At 43.8% G+C, this 22,328-nt stretch overlaps 1 protein-coding gene and 1 non-coding gene across 2 annotated transcripts in view; one reads left to right on the top strand and one right to left on the bottom strand.

Annotated features, from left to right (window-relative positions):
• Positions 1-2,096: 2,096 nt before the first annotated feature.
• On the bottom strand, positions 2,097-2,237 carry LOC129687852 (small nucleolar RNA SNORA48). The gene has a single exon (XR_008721821.1). It is a non-coding gene; the product is annotated as a small nucleolar RNA SNORA48 (small nucleolar RNA).
• Positions 2,238-6,334: 4,097 nt separating this feature from the next.
• The window catches only part of Arid3b (AT-rich interaction domain 3B), a 43,308-nt gene continuing 27,314 nt past the window's right edge, over positions 6,335-22,328 (top strand). Inside the window, exons 1-2 of the mRNA XM_055622416.1 lie at positions 6,335-6,428; positions 8,888-9,496. Of these exons, the coding sequence (XP_055478391.1) occupies positions 8,960-9,496 (537 nt within the window). The 5' untranslated portion in view covers positions 6,335-6,428; positions 8,888-8,959. The remainder of the gene's footprint in view (positions 6,429-8,887; positions 9,497-22,328) is intronic.

Here is a 22,328-nt window from a genome sequence, read left to right as displayed (position 1 = left end):
GCTAGGCCACCCAATGCTGCTATGGGCAGGAGGCAGGGTCAGGTCTCTCGCTCCCACACCCTCGGGGCTAGCTCACCCAGCTACTGTGTTGCCCAGTCAAGCTCCGGGGCCCACTCTCTCAAGAGCCTCAGCCTGTGAAAGGCTAGGCTCACCCACTCTCATGATCCTGGGGCCAGCTCTCCCGACTGCCTCACATGGTGAGGGGCGGGGGGGGGATGCAGGACATCACTCCCACGCCCATGTCATCTCACAGCAGATGTATGGTGGGGCCAGCTCTCCCAACGCTCACCCTCGAGGCTGGCTCGTCTGCAGCTCCACCACCATGATCAGTCCTGCTGTGCTATCCAGGTGAGGTACAGGGTCCGATCTCTGGTGCAGCTGGTGAGGGGCAGGGACACCTATCCCAGGTTCATGACGCTGTGGGCAGCTTTCCTGACTGCTGGAAGTGGCAAGGGTGGGAGACAGGAGGCAATCCCTTATGCGCCCATGGGCACCCATGACAGGTGTCACGAGCGCTTAATTATGCCGGAGGACTTTAACCGAGACGCCACAAAGGGCGGCAAGGTATTGATAAAAACCAATGCCAGAATGATTTTTGAAAGCTGCTTTAATCACACAAATCACACATATCTAAGAATTGCATGGCACATTACACATCTTATGGGGAACACAACCTGGCGGGCTCGGACACTTTGCCTCCGGCTTCAGCTGTCTTCTAGGTCCCAGAACTTCGCAGTTCCAGCCGGACCTCAGACGCATCTTCTGATGACTTGATGGGCCTAGGAGCTTCTCTGCTCCGGCCAGGCCTCAGATGCGAAGGAAGCTGCTGTTTCTCCGGGAGCCCGGAGCCGCCTTCCTTGGCGGTCTGATAAGGTGGTCCTCTCAGAACCGGTTTGTTAAGGTGGTCTGGGCTTTTCAAACAGCCGTTTGGGAATTGGCTGGTTAGTGGCGGTCTCTCGGCGTACTCACCAAAGAGTCTGGCCTGCCACACCTGAGTGGACTCTGGCTCCAGTTTTTATACATATTTCAGGGCATAGCTTTAACTTATCATTCTTTCACACACACACACACACACACACACACACGCACACATATCAGCTGCCTTAAGAGCGTTCTTAGTTACTATTACTACGAATATCTTATCTATCCTTGACAGCTCTGCTGTCTTACAAGCTCTCAATGTCTTAGGGGCATTGCCCAGTCACTGTCACCAAAAATGTCTCTTAACTTTGCTCCTGACAGCTTTGCTGTCTTACAGGCTCATTACAACAGGCAAGTAGTGGGGTTAGCTTTCCCACATCCGTGCTCTCAGGTGGCTCACCCACACCAGGGCCAGCTCTGTTGTGCTGCCTGCGTGAAACTGGTGAGAGGTAGGGCCATCTCTCCACAGCACCGAAGCCAGTGAGGGGTGGGGCCAGTTCTGCACATCTCCTGGACATCCAGGTAATCCTAGCAGCTGCCCTGACCAGGGACAGATCCATGTTCTCTAGTGGTAGTATCAGCCACAGACATCAGCACCAACCCCTGCCGCTGCTGCGTAGCCATGGACCCAGACATGGCCCTCAGCAGCAGCTCAGGCTGAAGCCTCCCCATAGCCCCAGGTGGTGGGGCTGGCCGCTCACAACAAGCTACTCCTCCCCACCCTCAAGTCTCCAGTTCCAGCTCTCTTCATAATGCTCAAGCTCTTCCACTTCTCTTTCATCTGACCACCACATACATGGTGGCGTGGCTGGTCCTGCTAAAAGCTGGTGGGCCTCAGGGTGACATCCTCCATCTGGTGGTGTTGTGTGGCATGGTGGCAAGTGGGTGTTAGGGCCTGCCTGTGCCGTGTGCCTGAAGGCAGGTCTGTGGAGGTGTGGCACTCCGGAGGTCTCTGTCTGTCTTCCTCCTCTTGTGCTGAGCTTGGTGGTGGTAGGTGGGGCTCTGTGGGTAGATTTCCTCACCTGTGCCTCACAGCGTGGCAGAACTCAAGTCTCTATTTTCCTCCTCCCACGATTCGCTGCCTGGATTTTATTTTATTTTATTTTACTTTATTTTTTATTTTATTTTATTTTATTTTATTTTATTTTATTTTATTTTATTTTATTATTTTATTTTTATGAGTCCTAGGCATAAAACAGCTTTGGCCACCAAGCCAGGCATCAAGTTAAGACAAACAGAGGGCTGCCATCTGCTCTGCCCCTGGCTGATACATGAACGCCACCACCAAGATATCTCTTTGCTCACTGCCAGGGGGAAACTTCTAAGTTTTGAAAGGAATAGTGAAATATAATGCTTTAGTCACATAATGTTGGGGTAAGGGAAAGGCACTTCTTTGTTCTTCTTTGTTCTGCGGTGGGATGATAAAGCATGAAGGCCCCAGATTGGGTCTGTCAATCTTAGACTTTTTCACATGTGTATATACAGGAATACGTATGGACATTAGAGGGCCTCAGGTATCTTTTTCCCAGGCGCTGTCCATCTTGGTTTTGGATCTAGGGCCTCTCACTGGCCTGGGAGCAGGGTTATGCTAGGCTGGGTGGCCCACAGCCACTGGCATCTACCTATCTCTGTCTCTCCAGCACTATGATTACAAGAATTTTCTTTTTCTTTTTAATATGGGAATAGTATGGAAGTTCTCATGCTTGTGTACCAACCACTCCAAAGACTTAGCTATCTTCCCAGCCCCCTGCACATTTTGTTGTTTGTTTGCTTGTTTGTTTCTGGGTTTTTCAAGACAGGGTTTCCTGTATAGCCCTGGTTGTTCTGAAACTCACTCTGTAGAACAGCTGGTCTCAAAGTCACAGAGATCACCTGCCTTTTCCTCCCAAGTGCTGGGATTAAAAGCATGCACCATCACTGCTTGGTAAAGTGCCCAGACTCAGGTATTCTGTTATAGTAATCAAAACAGAGTAAGGGGCTGTAAATATAGCTTAGTAGCAAAGTGTTTGCCTAGCAAGTATAACAAAACAATACAGTAAGAGTGGGTGAAACTTGAATTTGCTTGAATACTGAAAGATAAAATATTGCAAGAGGTTAAAGGGAGATTTCTGAGAATTATGAAGAGGAACTTAAGGCTATATAATTTTTTTTTTTTTTTTTTTTTTTTGCGAAGAAAAAGAGAAGTTCATACTGGATAGCTCAATGTGCTGTGCAAGCATGAGGACTGGAGTTCAAATCCATAAAATCTCAGTGTTATGGGGCAGTAGGAGACAGGAGGATCTCTGGGGCTTGCTGACCACCAACCTAATTCTAGATTCAGTGAAATACCCTCTCTCAAAGCAGTAAGATAGACAAGGATAAAACAGGACACCCAAGGTCCTCTTTGTGGTCTCTATGCATATAACGGGCTCCCCCAAATTAAAGTAAGAACACTAAAAACTAAAAAGGATTTTTGCTACCCCTTTTAATCACCCCTCCATATTTTTCTAGTTTCAAGAGTGTAATTTTGTGACTGATTTGTTTGACTCAACAAAATGTCTTTATTATGTTATAATATCTAATGTCAAGTTGTTATACATACCAATTCTGCGTTCCTCTTTCTTGCTAATCATCTATGTGAAAACATCCCCCAGCATGGTACTACAATTCTACCAGTTAGTTAATTGGGCTCCAAATCTGATATCCTTCTTGATTCTCCTCCTATATAAGCAGGATACCAGCAAATCCTGGCAGCTTTTCTTTCAAAATAGACCTTGAATTTGATCACTTCTCACTACCTCTAGTGATATTTACCTCAGGAGACATAATCTTCTTCCAGGATTATTACTTTTATTTTTATCTCTCTAGCATCATAGTCTATTCTCTGTGCCACAACCAGAACGGTTCTTTTAGAGATTTATGTGTGATCAAGTCACCTTTTGGCTCAAAACTTCTCATTGGTGTTAGTAGTGTCTGGCAACATTGTTTTTATAGTTTACACTGGTCTGCATGGTTGAGCACCTGGCTACTTCTTTATGTAGTCTCTACATTTGCCTCTGACTCAGCCATAAAAGTCTGTCTGCTATGAGTTTTGTTTCCTTGTTATTGTTAGTGTTCCCTTCCTAAGGACCTGCCAAACATGTTCTTCTTTTTTTTTTTTTTTTAAATAGTTTATTTAATTTTATGTGCATTAGTGTGAAGGTCTCAGATCCGTTAGCATTGGCATTACAGACAGCTGTGAGCTGCCATATGGTTGCTGGGAACTGAACCCAGTTCCATTTAGAAGAGCAGACAGTGCACTTAACCACTGAGCCATCTCTCCAGCTCCGCCAAACATGTTCTTAACTCAGAGCATTTAAATATGCTGTCTCCTCTGCTCAAACATTCTTCCTTTAGATATCCACCAGATGAGGCTTGCCCGATCAAATCAGTCTCATTTCCCTTTAAGAGCTCCTTATCAATGAGTTCTTCTCCAGCATCTAAAAATAGAAGTTGCTTGACACCACTGTTTAATCTTTACCCTGCTTTGTTCCGCATAGCACTTATCTGACAGTATGTATTTTGCTTGCTTTCTCTAGAACCAGGAAAGATCACTGAAGGCAGGAAATGGGTTTTGTCTGCTGCTCAATAAATACTGAAGTGAGAGCCTGGCCAGGCATGTACAAGGAATTTGGTAATTTTGACTGCATAATTTATAAAAGGGGAAGACAGGATGGGAACACATGTAAGTAGGTGTCTAGATTTCAGGGTATTTTACATTTTCTGTTACTTACTTGGTAAGGTAATCAGAGGAAGTGACATGTGAATACAGAGCCAGAGACTCAGAGATAGTGAGGATCAAGCTGAATAGAATATAATGTACTTTGAAGCCACTGGATAATTTAGTGATTTCAATCATTTTCACACAGTTTTCTTTTTTCTTTCCTTTTTTTTCCCCTTCGGTTTTGTTTTTTTGAGACAGGGTTTCTCTGTGTAGCCTTGGTTATTCTGGACTCACTTTGTAGATCAGGCTGGCCTCGAACTCACAGAGATCCATCTGCCTCTGCCTCCCCGAGTGCTGGGATACAGGCATGCGCCACGGCACCTGGCTCAATCAGATCATTTTCTTTGAGAAGAAACAGGTATGAAAATTACATTAGTGTCTTCTGGGTAGAGGTCTTAGTTGAGAAAAAGGAATGTTAGGGTGATATTGAAAGACTGGGGTTATAATGATGTACCATTGTATCTAGGATAAGGAAGGAAGTGAAGGTTAATGTGTAAGAGATTGGAGTTTCTGATAAAGATGAAGAGTTATGTTACAATTCTTGAGCAAGGCAGGAGGAAGTGGCTAAGTGCTCTTACACACACTAAAAAAAAAATTTTTTTTAATTCAAGAAAAAAAGTCATTAGGAACTGAGGAAACAGATTCGTTAGTTAAGTGCTTTGCACCAAGGGCCTAATATTGGATACCCAACATCTAAAAAGCCTAGTGTGGTGCACACCTACAATCTTAGCGCTGGGGAGGGAGACAGAAGATTCCTAGGGCTTGCTGGTCAACTACTCTTGCTAAATAGTGAGCGACAAATTCAGTGAGAGGCTTTGTCTTAGAAGAGGAAAAAATAAAAATAAAAAGGAAGAAAGAGAGAGAGGAAAGAAAAGAAACCTGGTAATATGATCTAGGTTTTGGCTGGGATTGAAAAACTGTTGTAAGGCCCAACGTTAAGTGAGCCTTAGACTCTGGATCAAGAAAGATGGTCAGATAGGAGAAAGTTAAAACAAGAAGGTGCACCCATAAACGGACAGATGTTTACCGTAGCCGAACGTCTCAGATGCAAGGTTTTGTTGTTTTATTGTATAAGCGTTGCCAGGATTCAGCACGCAGCCCCTACCTTTGGAACCTTGGGAAAGAAAATATCAACTACTGTGACCGGGGTCGAGTTGGGGTGGATGGAGGGTGGTGTTCCAGGAGCTGCAGCAGTTCCTGGGGAAGAGGAAAATCTCGCTTCAATAAGTGAAGCTCAGAGAAAACCTGAAAAGGGGCGGGAATGCTTGATGAAGACTGGCTGAAACATAGCGTTCTTGCCTCCATTCTTCAACTTATCGCACGCAATGGTCAACCTCCGCAGCCAGAAGTAAGAGCAGACCACACTTACCCCTGTTTTTTCAACTCCCCGCGAACGAGCTCCCGCCGGAACTCCTCTGTGTCTGCGCTTTCTCATTGGCTGAAGCTGCCACCCGCCCTAAGTAGTTCCGCCCACGGTCTTGCCCGGAGGGCGGTCTCTAGGGGCCACTTCCGACTCAGCCCATTCACCCACCCCCGCCCCCTTCCCTTTTTAGCTGCTTCCGCTCTCGGGCCCCGCCCCCGTCCGCAGGCCCCGCCCCTGGCCCCTCCCCCGCCCGCGGACGGCCGGGCCCCTCGGCACGGCTTCCGGTGCGGGCCCCGCCCCGGCTGTGGCCCCCAGCTGCGGAGGAGTCGGAGGCTCAGCTGCTGCGCCGGGGCCTGAGCGGCCGCCTCCTCCCGACTCGGGAGCCCGGAACGCTGCGCATAGGTGAGCGGCGCGGGTTTGTGTTCTTTCAGCCGCGGCGGGAGCGGGGCTGTGGCAGGTGGAGGGGGCCGGAATGGGAGCCGAGGCAGGTGTGTAGGGGAGACGCAGCGAAGCTGGGGACCGCTGAGAAAAAGTGAGCGCCGGGAGGAGCCCGGTCCTGCCTGGGCCCAGAGGAGTGGGTTGAAATAAAGAGATGGGAAAGGTAAGGGGTCTCCGGGAACTGCAGAGCGAGCTTAGGTGGGGTTGGGGTGATTGGAGAAGAGCCTGGAGATTGGCAGAGAGGACTTGGTGGAAGTAAAAGTGATAGGGCTCCATTGAGTGGGGGTAAAGGATGGAAAGAGGGGCTCGAAAGGGTCGGGGACAGAGCAGCTGGACGCTGTGGTAAGGGAAAAATAGTCAGCAAGGCCGGGCACCAGAGGCAAGCAGTCCGTTGCGCCCGACTTGGAGGTTCGGGAAGTTTGGAGGACATGAGCGAGGGATGAAGTGGTTTAGATTTCTGAGACATAAATTCTCTAAATGTTGGTAGTGTTGTTTGGCTCATTGGCTGTTGAGGGATTGGGATGAGATGGGCTCTGTGAGGGAGAATGTGCCAATTGAGTTGTAGAACGGAGTCATCTCCGTCTTACTAAATAAAGAGGCTATCGGACACCTCCCCCTCTGCTGAGGACAGCCTATGGAGAAGATGGTGCCAACCAGACGAGAAAGAGTTGTACAGTGACTGGCAGGAGCTGGTTGAAATACTCCGGTTGTGTTGGCTGACTTTAATGGCTCTACGAATATTTTTAAATGACCAATGAATTGCTTGTTGTTCTTTTGTGTGCGGTGTTTTTGTTTTGTTCTGTTTTTTTGTAGTTTTGTCCCAGAAGTGGCTTTTATTTTAAATGAACACTTGCCAACTGGTGTAAATCCTTTCAGTAAAGCCTTAGAGTATAAGAACTAAAGCAGAATTAAAGTATCGCTGCAGGCATAACTTACACTTTCCAAACTGCTAAGAGGAAGCACAGGCAGTAAGAGGCAAATTGGAATTTGAATCTTTTAACAGGTTATGAAAGCTACAACCAAGTGCTTCGAAGAAACAAAATGAGAATTGTCTAGCATGGGTTTGGTTGTTGTTTAACTTTTTTTTCTCTTTTTTTTAAAAATTGTACCTCTGTAAGCATGTAAAAATTTGTAAGTCAAAGCCATGTTTGTTACAGATTTTTCTTGTTAGAGATTACTTCCCCCATGAATTTTTGAAGATGGGAAGGATTTGATTTTCTTATCTTCCAGCTCAGTCCTAAAACACTGGGGCCATCTCAAGTCCCAACCTGCACAGTTTACCCTTTCATGTGGCAACAAAATTGCATGCCCTGTTGCTAGTCGTCTTCACCATAAAATTTGCTCTGGCATGGTAATCCATTCACTTAGGAAGACTGGTGAGAAAGTATAACTTAAGTGAGGTTTGTTGAAGGCGGGAACCGGGAAGGGTTAGAGGTGGATGGGTGTGAAAGGGGTTTGTATTTGGAGACACACTGGTAAGAATGCAGATAAACCTGCCCCCAGAATACTTTAGGACTCGAAGCCTCTTCTTACTGTATTCACAGAATAAAAATAGTAGAAGTGAATCAGAAAGAAAGAGGATGTGAGGAGATTTACTTGCAGTTTATAAAAAAAGAAACATTTAACTTGTTTAGACAATATTGGTACCTGTTTCAAATTAATTAACTTTAAAATCTCCAGAGGAATTCCCCGGTTGTTTGTTTTTGAGGGAAGCTTGCAATTTGAGACTCTTGCCTCCTTGCATGTTTCTTTCTTTCAAGTTGTTGAAACCGGATTCTTTTGGAGGCGGTAATGTCCACTTAGGCTGGTTCAGTCCACTCAACAAGCTGGCTGGCAATTTGATCTGGGAAATTTGTGAAGTTTAAGCCAAGAGCACTTGCTTGGTCTTGCTTTCTCCATCAGAAAAGTCACTCTGTCTGCCTGCTCTAACTCTGTCTACCTTGAGTAGTAATCTTCTCCAGAGGGCCTGGGAATATAAGCCCTATTCTTTCTTTTGCAGTCAGGCCGTTGTTAACTGTCATTTTCATAATCATTACAGATTTCATAGTTCTAACCCCTGTACAGTGCAAGCCCCCTAGATAAATGTTTGATAATGTAGAGTAAGAGATGAGAACTCAGCTATTAGCAGACCTAAATATCTTCTGAATTTTCTTTTTTAAAAAAATGCTTAAATCTGCCACTACTGAGATATCCCTCCCCCGCCCTGTTTCCCTCTTTAGATCCTGTTTTTTTTTTTTTTTTTTAATATAACTTTCCCTCCCCACCTGCAATCTCCTATGACTTACTCATCTTGAAAGTCAGGTTTAGGAGCATTTAGTATTCAGAACATTACTGGAGAAAAGAACATCTTTGATACCTGTTTTACATAGTTTTCTCCCTTCCTTCTCCTCCCTCATGGTTTTGGTTACTCACTTAAAATATAGACCCAGTGTGCCTGCTGGGCTGTGCCCAGATTGAGAGCCATGCCAGTCTGTGGGTGAAGCCTTGAGACAGTAATGGAGCCTCTGCAGCAGCAACAGCAAAAGCAGCCACACCAGGCTCCTGTACAGATGGATGCCAGAGAGAAGCAGGGGCCACAGACAAGAGAAGCACAGTTCCTGTATACCCCCAAACTAGCCACCCAGCCTTCTCTCCTTTCTCTCACGCCTGGAAGACCTTCTGGTAGCCCTGTCCTGGCTCCCTTAGCCAGAGTTCCACCAGTCATACCAGTGACTAGAGTATTTGACCAGAGCAACGTCAACTCTGAACCTGAGGAAGAAGAAGAAGGAGGTCTGGAAGATGAAGATGGAGATGATGATGTTGCAGAGGTGGCTGAAAAAGAGGCCCAAGCTGCTTCCAAATATTTTCATGTGCAGAAAGCAACTCGCCAAGACCCCAGAGCAGCACCCATGTCCAGCCTGCTTCCAGCACCTGGACTCCTGCCACAGGGACAGCAAACTAAGGAAGACCATACCAAAGATGCTTCCAAGGCCCCACCTTCTGTCTCCACAGCAGGGCAGCCGAGCTGGAATCTGGATGAGCAGCTTAAGCAGGTCAGTCTTTCTGCTGTGGGAGGCCATTTGTTCTACCTATTGGCCATCTACAGAGGGTGCTGGATGGGCAGGAGCTGGGACTATGCCTTCTCACTCTACATCATTGAATCCACATCACTGACTTAGACATGAATAAACTGAAGTTTTTCTCAGCATTGTTTTTCATGAAGTAAGACTATTGCTTCATGATAGTGTAAGGCCTTAGAGTCAATCTCTAGGACCACAAAAAATTAAGTGATGGTTCTTTTTTATTAAAGCACTGGAGTGTTTAAGTTTCTGTTAATGTACTTTGTACCAAGTTTCTGTTAAAGAATTTCTCCATTTTTTAAAGGACAAATGAGGTAATAGCTTTGTTTCATTAGAACTATCTAAAAACCAAAGAGGTTAGCTTACACCTGTAACTCCAGCACTCAAGTGGAGGTAGAACAGGTTCACTGTGAGTTCTAGAGTAAAACCCTATCTCAAAAACCAGAAGATAATAACAACAACAGCAACAGTAATAATAAAATAAAAAAGAGTTGGGTGTGGTGGCATATACTTTTAATCTCAGTAGGTAGAAGGCAAACAGATCTTGGTGAGTTCAAGGCTAGCATGGTCCTCATACTAAGTTCCAGGCCAGCCACAGTTATATAATCAGACCTTGTCTAAAATAATTTAAATAGTAAAATTCGTGGCTCTAATCAGTTTTCCTAGTAGGAATGTAGAATGATTTCTCTTATGATTTTATTAGCTCCAGGCAAACTCAGGCAAAACGCATTTTTTTGAAGTTGAACATAGCTGCTAAGAAGCACTTACTTGTATTTCTCAACAGAGTCTTATAGACATGATTGTTTTATCTTTACATTATCCGGTTAGTAGGAGGGAAGGGAGACCTCAGAGTTCCCTTTTTATCCAGAGAAAGTTGAAATTAGTTGCAAACATGATTGTATATCAGAGTCAACTTTGGCGAGTCTTACTTGGGAGGGTGGATCTAGAGGTTGGTATTGCCAGAAACCAGGGCCTCCAGTGTGCTAGTAGGAAAACAATGGAGTCCTAATAATGAATTATTTTAGAGGGTGGAGCTTAGGGAATCTTGTCTCAATTAGGTCTTTGTCTTCATAATTTCTTTGTGATCTACACTATTCAGAGTATAAGTAATAGTAGGTTGTTCCAAGGTAGCCTGTTGGCACTATAAACAGGGCATTCATGATAAGGCCATTAGTACCTAGATAGTCTGAGTTTACACGTGTGGTTCAGCACTTCTATTTAGAAGCCATTTGTGAAGAGCTATGGCTTACAAAAGGCCTCCTGGGAACTCATAACAGAAAAGGTCCTTTGGAAGCTGAAAAATCAGGCATAAACAGTAGGTTCAAATCCCATTCCTTCCATGTCTTTCCAGTGATCTTTTGGTAGCATTCTAAATTGTTCTGAGCCTGTGTTTTCTCAATTGTAGATTGAAAAAAATAAAGTATGGCTTATACTCAAACTCCAAATTTGTAAGGCTGAGACAGAGTTAGGAGTTTGAGGCCATCCTGGGGTACAAAGTAAAAAACAGTACTGTTTTTAGTGCTAGTACTACTAAGAAGGTGTTTCTCAAGGGTGTTGTAAAGAGAGCAAGTGAGCCATGTGAATGTCTGTCTGTGCCAGGCACATGCAGATGTGCTGCCAGAGTTGTCTTATACAATGCTTGTGTCTTCCTTACATCGTAGTGGACATAGCTCTGAAGCAGAGCAGGTACTGGGAGACACATCACTCAGGGAGGTACCAGCGCAGCAGGCTAGGGCTACAATCAGAACCCTAGCTTCCACGACAGCAGCACCCTGGCCACCAGCCCAGATCTGCCTCCTGGCTGATTTCTTTGGTTTAGTAAAACATCTGTGCGTTGTCGGCAGCCCCTGCACTGCTGTGTGGTTGGCACAGTTCCATGCTGGCCGCTGAGTCAGCGCGAAGTGGGAACCGCCCTGACAGGGCTGGGAAAGTTCAGGCCCGAGGCTGCTCCTGCCCCCGCTTTGGCAGCTGGCCAGCCTCTGTGTGTGTGTGTGCGGTCATTCCTAGAAAGTGCAGCCGTGTGTGAGGAACAAGTGGAGCTCCAGAGCCTGTCTGTCTTCAGGAAGTGCAGCAGGTGTTGAGGTCAAGCCATTAGAGCTTTGAAAAAAGAGACTCTCAGGACTGGAGTGTGTGTGCACACGTGCACACGGTGGCAAGGTGCCCAGCCCGCGCTCTGTGTGGCAGCTGTCCCTCGGCTGCACAGCTCAGTACTCTGGAGGCTGGCTGTTGGGTTCATTCAAGTCTCTGAGGCATACATACTAAATATAGACAGAACACTTGCCAGAAATGTTTTCATACGTGCCAGAGCAGCTAAGGCCTAATCTTTCAGTCTAAATTTACTTTACCTCAGAACTCAGAGAAGTCCTTCAGGGAGATGATGGGTAACGATGTCTTACAACCTCTGGTGGACACCTCTTGTTCCTCTCGTAGATTTAGTTTTTCAGTTTGGTCTGTGGATTCCTTTGCTTGTTTTTGTTGTTGTTTTATGAGAGTGTTAAATTTTTACTACATTTTATTTATGTATTTATGCATGAGGGCATATACATGTCATCCTATATGGCAGTCAGAGGACAAGTTGTAGAAGTCAGTTCTCTCCGTACACCATGTGGGGCTCAGGGATAGAACCCAGGCTGCCTTAGTGGCAGGTGCCTTTGTCCCCACTATCCTCCTCCCTTGATTTAGCCTTGATAAATTGTGTGTGTGAATGCATATGTGTGTGTGCTATAATGTAGTTAGGTATATGTGTGGACATTTGTACCACAATGCTCATGTAGAGGTCAGAGAACAGAGGAGTTGGTTCTGTAGGTCCATGTGGGTCCTAGAGATCAAACTCAGGTTGGCAGGCCTGGTGGCAAGTGCCTTTACCTGCTGAACCATCTCACCAGCCCTTAAAACGTGTTTTTTGAAAGACTAAATAATGTACCTGAGGATTTTTTTTAAACATTTTTATTTATGCTTTGGATAGAAGACTAGAAAAGGAGCCAGATGTCTAGCAGTGGTACTGCAGCTACCTCAGGGTTGAGCTGGAAGTTGGCTACAGTAACTTAACTCTTAACTCTGTCCTAAGTCAGCTGAAACCATGCCTAGTCTACTCTGTGATGCAACTATTCTAAAACAAATGTTTTTCATACATTCATATTCATACCAAAGTAGAAGAGGTGATTTTTTTTTCCTTCTCTGTACAGCGTAGTATAGAATTCTCAGAAAGTGTTTTACAGGAGTTGGTGAGGGGCTGGGCAGGCTTTGCAAGCTTAAGAGTGGCACATTGTTTCTGAAATCCTATTCTTACAGTACATAGAGTCAAAATTACCTCATGGATTCTGTTCTCAAAGAAAGCCTTGCAAAATATTTGCTTCTCAAAGCCTGGCAAATTCTCTGACACCAGGGTGAGGGGAAGATGGATAATACTATGGAGCCCAGCATTCTAAAACCTGTCAGATTTCTATGGGCAGAGTAAATAATTGTAAAACAAGACAACAAAGAACTGAGTGTCTCTTTTCTCAAAGGAGATCACACAGCCAACTTGGTGAGGGAGCAGGGGTTTGCTGGCCCTTTAGGGGTGGTCTCCTACTGCCTGGATAGTGGGTGTTTCGGCAGTACAGGCTTTGTCTTGAGCCTATTAGTGGAACTAGGCTTCCTTCCACAGACCTGGAAGATGGGCGATAGTTTGATAGGCATGTGGGAGCTAGAGTGTACATGTCTGGTTTTCTGCATACTTTGCCAGACACTTGGTTACTTTGTGTGGCTTTGCATTGCCAGATAAGTGCAAAGCACTGAAGATTTACTAGGGTTCCTTGCGCAGTAAAGATTGACCCCTCCTCAGCCCCTGCATCTTACAAGGCTTTGTTCAGAGTTGCCTTCTATGATGAAAGAGTCATTTCAGAAAACTTGCAGCTGAAGAATTTGTAACCCTTCTTAAAGCTTATACTGATCACATGTTAATGAGAACAGGGGATTGTCAGTTCTGAACACCTGGGAGTTGTTTGCTTCATTTTCAGCCTGTCATGACAGCACCTCTGCAGGATAGATGTGGAGGAAGCTCCAAGGAATATGGGAAGGATCATTTAGTTTTTATGTACTGGCAGACAGAAAGCAACTTGGTTTAGAGTTTGTTTGTTTGTTTGTTTTAGTAAATCATTGAATTTGTGGACAGTTAATAAAGTGCCTATTAATGGCATACAGAAATGGAAATTGGGTTTAAGTACGATTTGGTTGACAGAGTGCTCACCAGCACATACAAACCTTGAGCTTGAATCCCAACACTCCATAAAGGACGTGGTGACACATTTCTGCAGTCCAGCATTTGGAACATAAAGGCAGGAAGATCAGCAGTTCACAATAATCCTTGGCTGCATAGTTGAGGACAGGCTGTGCTATGTGAGGCTGTCTGAAAAAAATAAGAAATGGAAAAACAAAAATTAAAATTAGGCTTGTCTTATGAGAGATTAATTCCTGCTAGGTCATTAGCCTGTAGTGAGGCATCTATCTTTTTTCTTCTGATGCTCTGACAAATTGGTCTCCAGGATCTGTCCCTCTGGCATGTGGAGCCATCAGTAGGCCTGATGTGCTTGGTACACATTTGAGGGGTTTTGCAAAACTTTAAACTGTTGCCTGGAAAGAAAAGGGGGTAGGTTCTCTCTGCTTTCTCTGTAGTGTGTCTTCATGTTCCAGGATATGGAATCACTGTCTACATCAGTGACTCAGTGGGAGCTGATCCTTTTCTATTGTTCCACCAGATACTTAGCAATGTCAAGAAATGCTCTGGTGCCTGTGTCTGGAAGCAGGTATGCTCCTAGTAGCTTCTAATTAGAAGAGCCAGCAGGGCATGATGGCACAAGCCAGGCGTGGTGGTGCACACATCTGTAATCCCAGCACTGTGGGAGGCAGAGGCAGGAGGATCTCAGCGAGTTTGAGGCTAGCCTGGTGTACAAAGTTGAGTCCAAGATAGCCAAGGTTATATAGAAACTGTCTTGGAAAACAAAAACAAAAGTTATAGAAGAGCCATGAATGCTTTTAAACATCCCACAGAGTATTGGACAAGCCTTGCTCACTCCCAACAAAGAATTGTCTGGTGGAAAGTGCTAAAGTTGAGAAACTGTGTTGTCCATGGTTTTGTTAGGCAGAACATAAGCTATGCTTCCAAGGACTGTCGTTTGGGCCTCTGTCTTACTAGCTGAGGAGTTTGATAGCCTTGAGTTTCCCTTCCTTTTGCTGTTGTTTGCTTATTTATTTATTGCGTTGTTTGACTTTTGAAACAAGGCCTTTCTGTGTATTTTTGGTTTTGTTTGTGTCAAGACAGGGTTTCTCTGTGTTGCCCAGGCTGTCTTGGAATTCTCTCTCTGTAAACCAGGCTGGCCTTAAATTCAGGGATCCGCTTGCTTCTCTATCCCTACACCGGCTTCTTTCTTTTCTTTTTTAAATTGTGTCTGTTTGTTTGGAGCCAGGCCTCACTTTGTATCTTTGCCTGGGACTTGTTATACAGACCAGGCTGGCCTGAAGCTAGAGAGATCCACCTGCATCTGCCTCCTGAGTGCTGGGATTAAAGGCATGGGCTACCACAACCGGCTTCATTCGATTCTTAATATCCATGTTGACTTAGTCATCACAGTGAATATACTAGATCTGGGAGAGGATAGGATCTAGAGCTTGAAGTTTCTTAATTTGCTCTTCGGCCCAGCCCTGTATACTATCCATGATATTTATGGCAATTTATTAGGGAGCCTGGTTGCCCTTCTAGACATTAACCCACAGAGATTAAGGTGGATACTTTACACCTGTTACTTACTGGCAGATTTGATTATTAGATCAGTCTTTGAGAGCTCTGCAGGAGGTGTGGGTCTAGATTGATCTGCACTCAGCTCTTGCATATATCTATACCAGAAGGATGAAAATTCTCTCCACCATCCGTGGGGTTGTTTTATAGATGCTACAAAGGTAGAAGAAAATAGAAATGTGAAAGATCTTTGTAAAATATATATAATGCCCAAAGTTAGGTTAAATTGTCATTAGTTTCTAGATACTTCTTAAGGCTCTAATTTTCAGTCCTTCCTGACTTGGTAGTTACGATGCTCAGTAAATCCCAGACGCTCCTTGAGGACAGTTTCTTTATGTTTTTCTAGAGCTGTGGCCAAACACAGGTATTCTGGAGTCCCTTAAACCTTTCAGGCTCCTGGAACGTGAACCATGGTATTTTGCTGTGCTTTTGATGTTAGCAGAGGAAACGTCGTGAGTGATCAGTGCCTTAGTTTGGTCCTTAAACCTCAAAGACTACTCCCTCTGCACGTGTCCTAAGTCCTCTCTCTCTTAGACTTACAGGGACTTGCTCCATCAGTGAAGCCCTCTATTTCCTGACTCTTTAGACTCCTCTCTTCTGAAGTATTCTCTGCAGTTAAACAGTCTTCTCTCAAATTAAAACAAACAAACAAACAAACAAACATACTGTAGTCTTCAAATCCACACATTGTGTGACAGTTAAGAAACTATGAGTTTGCTTTTTAAAGAAGTCCTGGACTGTGCACTTCCCCAGTATGGTTTCTCAAAGGACTGTACATCTTACTTTTCATTTTGTCAAGCTTGCCAACACACTGCAATTAGAACCTTGAACTTTCACTTTTCTTTGCTAAGGTTTCTAGTGGCTGCCATGTTGCATAGTCCAAGCTTCCCTGGCCTCATTTGATATTTGAGAAGAGGGTGGAAACTATTGATCATTTCCTCCTTGAAATGTATTCTTCCTTCTGCTTATTTTTCTTTATCCCTGTAGCGCTTTCTCTTCACCTAGTTCTCTAGTTCTTGCTCCAGACTTCTCTGTATGTTATCTATGGGAGGCTCTTTTATTTGGGTTTCCAATATATGTTACTGGAATCTATGTTTTTAGTTTGAGATCAGTGGATATAATCCCAACTGCCTGCTTAACATTTCCATTCATATCCTTCTGACAACTGGTGGTGGTGGTGCACATCTTTAATCCCAGCACTCAGGACATAGAAGCAGGGGGATCTCTGAGTTTGTGGCCAGCTTGATCTGCAGAGTGAGCTTCAGGACAGCCAGAGTTACCCAGAGAAACCCTGTCTTGAAACACCAAGGTAGCTAGCTAGATCCCATTCACATTTCAAGTTTTAATACATGAAAAACAACTAAAACCCTTTTTTTTTTTAAAAAAAAAAAAAAAAAACAGGTCTCAAATCTGAATTAGCCCAGGTTGTTCTCCAGCTTTCTATTTAGCTGAGGCTGCCCTTGAACTCCAGATCCTCCTGCATCCCTTCCCCAAATACTGGTAAAACTGAACTCTTAGTTGATAACCTCCGCTATAATAATTTTCTTTCTGACTCTCCTCAGGAAAATGGCCTTGTTAGTCACTTCATCATTCAGTTATTCACACCAGAAACTTGAGCGCTGGGTTATCTCGTACATGCCCTCTATCACTCCCTGTCTCTAGCCCATCACCAAAGCTTATCCATCTTTAAAGTCCTACCGCTGTCTCCCACCCATCTACTGCCTCATCCCAGGCTGTGCACACCCCACTTTAATCCACTCTCCACAGCTGATAGTGATCTCAAAACCAAGTCAGGCTATGTCACTGCCTTAAAACCGTCCACAATGCGGGTTTCTAATTACAGGACCCAGAGTCTGCGCACTCTGAGACCTGCCTCGCCATCTTTAGCCGTGACTTTAGTCATCTCTTGTCCTGTCACTGTACTAAGCACCATGGCTTTTACTTGTGCTCATCATTCTGTACACCTATTACCATATGTGTTTCAAATATCAAACTCAGAGGCAAGCCTGCCAGCCACATTTGTTTTTTAAATAGAGTATTCAGAGGAGTTTTTATAGCAAAATTAAACAGAAGTTCCGTGAAAATCCCTCCCCCCTGCCCATCATTACTGCCCTGCACCAGAGAGTATGTCCTTTTTCCTTATGACTTGTACTCTACCCTCCAGCTTTACTCTTTTTTAGTTTTTATTAAGATTTTAAGTTTGTAATAAATTAAGCCATGGTAAGTATGAAATGTTTGTCTTTATTTTGCCTTTTTATACTTTGTTCGTAGCTCTTCCAATCCTGGGCCCCTATATTGATTTTTATTTTCTTTTCCTTGACTCTTGTTTTTCTTGTTGAAGAGATTGATATGAGTGTCTGATTGCTTACCTTTGTAAATCTTGGTTTTTAAGATTTTACTCTTACCATTTTGTGTTTAACAGTATTTTAGATTTGGGTTTTTTCTTGTTTATTCCATTGAACCCTGTTCTGTCCCTCCTCTCCTTCCACTACCACTATTTTCTTCCTTGGTCATTCTTTTTAAAGTGTATGTATGTTCAGCTGTGTATGTCATCCACAGGAATACTGGCTAATGAGTCCCAGGGAGTCTCCTGTCCCTACCTGCCCAGGACTGGGAGCACTGCTTGTGCCACATCTGTCATTTGTATGTGGGTTCTGGGAATCAGACTCGGGTCCCCATCCTTCCAGTGCAAGTGCTTGAAAATTTTTATGTTTGTTTGTTTTCTAAGACAGGCATAACTCTGGGTGTTCTGAAACTCAGGTTTATTGACCAGGCTGGCCTCCAGCTCACAGAGATCTGGGACCCTCTGCCTTCTGAGCATTGGGATTAAAGGTGTGCGCCACCAAGCCTGGCTCTTGGTCAAAATTTTAACAAGAGTATTTGCACCTTATCATTCAGTCTTCTGGTATCTTTTACAGCCTTCACATTTTCACATTCAATTTTCTAATTTCAAATTCTCTCTTCAACCCTTTTTATTCCACTTTTTAAAAATTGTGTGTTTTAATTACTGTATTTATATTTTTTGGCATTTAGAAATTTGCTTGTTTTAACTATTATTTGTATTCCTTCTTTTACATCTTAAGATACCTTTAATTTGGGGGCTGGAGAGATAGCTTGGTGGTTAAGAGCACTGGCTACTCTCCCAGAGGATTCAATTCCCAGCACTCACATGGCAGCTTACAACTGTCTATAACTCCAATTCCAGGGGATCCAATACCCTCACAGAGACACACATGTAGGCAAAAACACCAGTGCACATAAAATAAAATTAAAAAATAAATTACTAGCTAGGCAGTGGTGGCACATGCCTTTAATCCTAGCAAAGGCAACCGGATCTCTATGAGTTGGTGGCCAGCCTCATCTACATGGTGAATCCAGGACAGCCAGGGCCACATAGAGAGACCCTGTCTTGAAAAACCTAAAAAAGGGCTAGAGAGATGGCTCAGTGTTTAAGACCACGTACTGCTCTTCCAGAGGACCTGAGTTCAATTCCTAGCACACATATTAAGACAGTTCACAAATGCCCGATAACTCCAGCTCCATGGCATCTGACTCCCTCTTTGGGTTCTAAGAAACACCTGTGTGACACACACATGCACACACACATCTTTATACATGTGACATACACCTAAATAAAAAGGTGAATTTAAAATGAATAATTTTTTAAAAAGAGATACTTTTAATTTTTTTTTAAACTATGAATTATAGGGTTTGTAAACGTTTTTTGTTTTAGAAGTTTCAAACATACAAAAGAAGCAGACAGACTTTGCTCAGCTTTCTTTCTGCTATCCATATTCGCCATTCTTTGGATACATGCTTATAAATTCAGGTGCAGGTTTTTCCTTTGTCTTGTCCTCCCCTGAATGGTTCATTTCCTATTTTGCTGGTTTGTTCTGTTTTCTTTGGACGCTCATTTTCTAGGGATTTCTTTCTAAAGAGTGTCTACTTGAGGGTGTTTTGTTTTTACCTCTGCTGAGTCCCTCCTGCTTAGGTGCTTGCTTTGGTTTCGTGCTATGGATTCGAAGTGTATGTTTGTGCTGACTAAGTGCCTGACTTGTAGTGGGCGCTCTGTGGTGATGACAAAGTTCTGTGCCACCTCAGACCTGTTGAGTAGTTTTATGTAGTTTATTTTGGTTCTGGTTTTTTACATACCTGAGACCTACAACTTGAATTCTAGGAGTGGAGGAAATGATTAAATACTGGTCCTTACCCCTGTTAAGAATTGTAGCCGGGGGTCCCCAGATCTCTGAGTTCAAGGCTAGCCTGATCTACATAGTGAATTCCAAGCAACCAATGCTACCTGGTGAGACCCTGTCTCAAAAAATAAAATAAAATAAGAGAAAGAAGTATAGCTTGGGAATGGGAAATGTTCAGCAGGTAAAGGTGCTAGTTGCCTGATGACCCAAGTTTGAGGGCCCTAGGACCCATGTAGTGGAGATGGGTCAAACAAAGCTCACATGCCCCTCCCAATAAGTATATAAAAAGTAATAAATAAGAAAAATAAATTTAAAAAAACTAGTTGGGTGACAGAAATAGGAGCAAGTGTTAAAGCTGAAGGCTAAAGCTTTTTACAAAGTAAAAATGACAAATAGTTTAAAATGTGTGAAGTAAAACTCAGCAGGACTTTGGGGTGTTTTCTTGGTAAGTCTTTACTTTTTCAGATTTTCTTAAAATCATGTTTATATTTTTTAACAAAAATGAGAACTGTATTGTACTTCAACTTGCTTTTTTCCCCGGTACTGTGGCTGTCTCACATGAATGTTCATGAAGCTGTGTTTGTGCAGGTTCTGTGTTTGTTTGTCTCTCTCTCTCTTTTTTTTTTTTATTTTTTATTTTTATTTTATGTGCATTAGCATGAAGGTGTCAAATTCCTTGCAACTGGAGTTACAGACAATTGTGAGCTGCTATGTGCTGGGAATTGAACCCAGATCTTTAGGAAGAGCAGACAGTGCTCTTAACCACTCAGTCATCTCTCCAGCCCCCTGTGTTTGTTTCTTTTGTAGTACTGAAGATTGGACCTAGTTCTGATATATGCTAGGCCAGCTCTTTAACCACAAAGGTACATTTCATCCCTTTCTTGTTTTTATAGTCACTTACCTCAATCAAGAAAAGTACAAAAATGCTCATGAATAGGCTCTTATGAAAAACAGCTGTAGAAAAAATTCAGAGTACAAACTTCGAGTTTAAAAATGAACTGAGGGGCTCAGTGGTTAAGAGCACTTGCTGCTCTGGTAAGGGCTGTGCACCATGTTGGGTGGTTCACAGCTCCCTTAACTCCAGCTTCTGATTTGACACCCTCTGTGTGTACCCCAACAGTACCCACATATATCACACATATCTACAAAGACACATAAACATAAAATAAATAGCAAAGTAAAACATTAACTGGGGCCTGGTAGCTTATATCTGCCCTCCCAGCATTTGGGAGGTTAAAAAGAAAGGTCAAAAGTTCCCAGCCCATTTGGCTACATAAGATCCCTTACCAAACAAATAAATAGAATAGTTTTTTTTAAATGTTTATAAAAGGATACATGATAGGATTTTTCCCTAAGTGTGTGCTTCGCATACATGGATATTGTGTGTTACGAGGCCTACAGGAGCAGACTAGCCAGTCTCTTAACCTCCTGGCCATTTCCCCTGTTGCACCGTCCTCACAGGCTCGGCCTCTGGACTGCAGCTCTGAGCAAGCTCTGGTGGCCATGTCAGCAGTCTTGTTGGAAGCACAAGGAGCCCTTCAGAGGTTGGAAAGGGCTGTTTTGCTGGGTTCTACAGAGAGGAGGAGTTGGGCTTTCCTCTCACCAGACCTGCCTTGCTTTTCACCCCTTGGCATCAGGCCCTCTCACCAACTTTGTATTTTCGTTTTCTCCCTCATTTCATAGGAACACCTCAATTCTGGCCAGTCTTCTTGATTACGTGATGTGATTTTGTACCTAGATGAGAATGTAGGATCATGTCTTCTCTTTTCCTCACCCTGCCCCCTTTCTGCTGCTTAATCAGAAAAAGTGTCACTTGGCTCTTTTTCCAAGCCACTGAATTTGAATGATCTCTGTTGCTAGGGGGTGGGCAAGCTCTTTCTGGCTCCTGCTAAAGTTACCTGACAGCGGAAGGTAAGCATCTGATAATTATAATTCCAGTGCTTCCAGGCCTAGAGTGATTTAGTTAAGAGCAGTAATCCTGATCTTATCAGGAGGGTTTTGTAGTCCAACAGTGTAGCTTCTAACAGTATCTGTTTTACTTCCTGGGGCTCCCCTCACCCTTTAGGATTCTTCTGTAACCCCGCCCTTGCCTTCGGTGTGTCCGAGTCTTCTTGCCTCCTGCAATCAGTTAAAACTGGGACTAAGCAGGAATGGCATTCTTTTCTTCATACTGAGATCTAGGGAACAGAGTTTTAACATTACACTACCAGCCAGGTCATCAGTAAAGCTGTCACATACATGGCACATACAATACTGAGCTGTGGATCTGGACAAAGATAGTTATGTGTTGCTTATTATGGAAAAGAAAAAAAAAAGCAGCCATATTCAGCCTCAATACTTTAGATAGGGATGATTTCAGAACTATTAATTTGCATCCAGGAACTTGAGCTCTGAGTCTTTGAAACCTGGTGGTTTTGCTAATGACTACTTTGAGGGTCAGTTCCCAGGAGTTTGCCTAGACCCTTGCCCTTGGGGCTCATATCTGTTAAACTATCGAGAGTAGACAGGGCGTGCAATACTATTTTGTTGTTTCAGAGAATGCTCAAGAATTTCTGAAAAGGTTACCAGTTTGCACAAAGGTGATTAAGTTTTTCTTCCTCCTTTTTTCTTGTTTTAAGGACAATTTCTTAATAGGTGTCAAAATATAGAAACCCCAAGTGAAGAGTTGATGGTAGGGTCACCCCTGTACTTAGCCCAGGGAAAGGGTTAATTTTTGCCTAGAGGAGAAGTAAGGAATGGGAACTGAAATTGCTCTGGACATCTGAGCTGAGCTTTAATAAGATATTCCAGGTGGTCAAAGAGTAATCCTAAAATAGCCTAGATACTTAATTGCTTT

Source organism: Psammomys obesus, unplaced genomic scaffold (assembly GCF_907164565.1).
Source record: "Psammomys obesus unplaced genomic scaffold, mPsaObe1.curated_primary_1811, whole genome shotgun sequence".
NCBI classification, from domain to species: domain Eukaryota; kingdom Metazoa; phylum Chordata; class Mammalia; order Rodentia; family Muridae; genus Psammomys; species Psammomys obesus.
The sequence above is the reverse complement of the archived record's forward strand: the minus strand, read 5'-3'. Positions and strand labels throughout refer to the sequence as shown.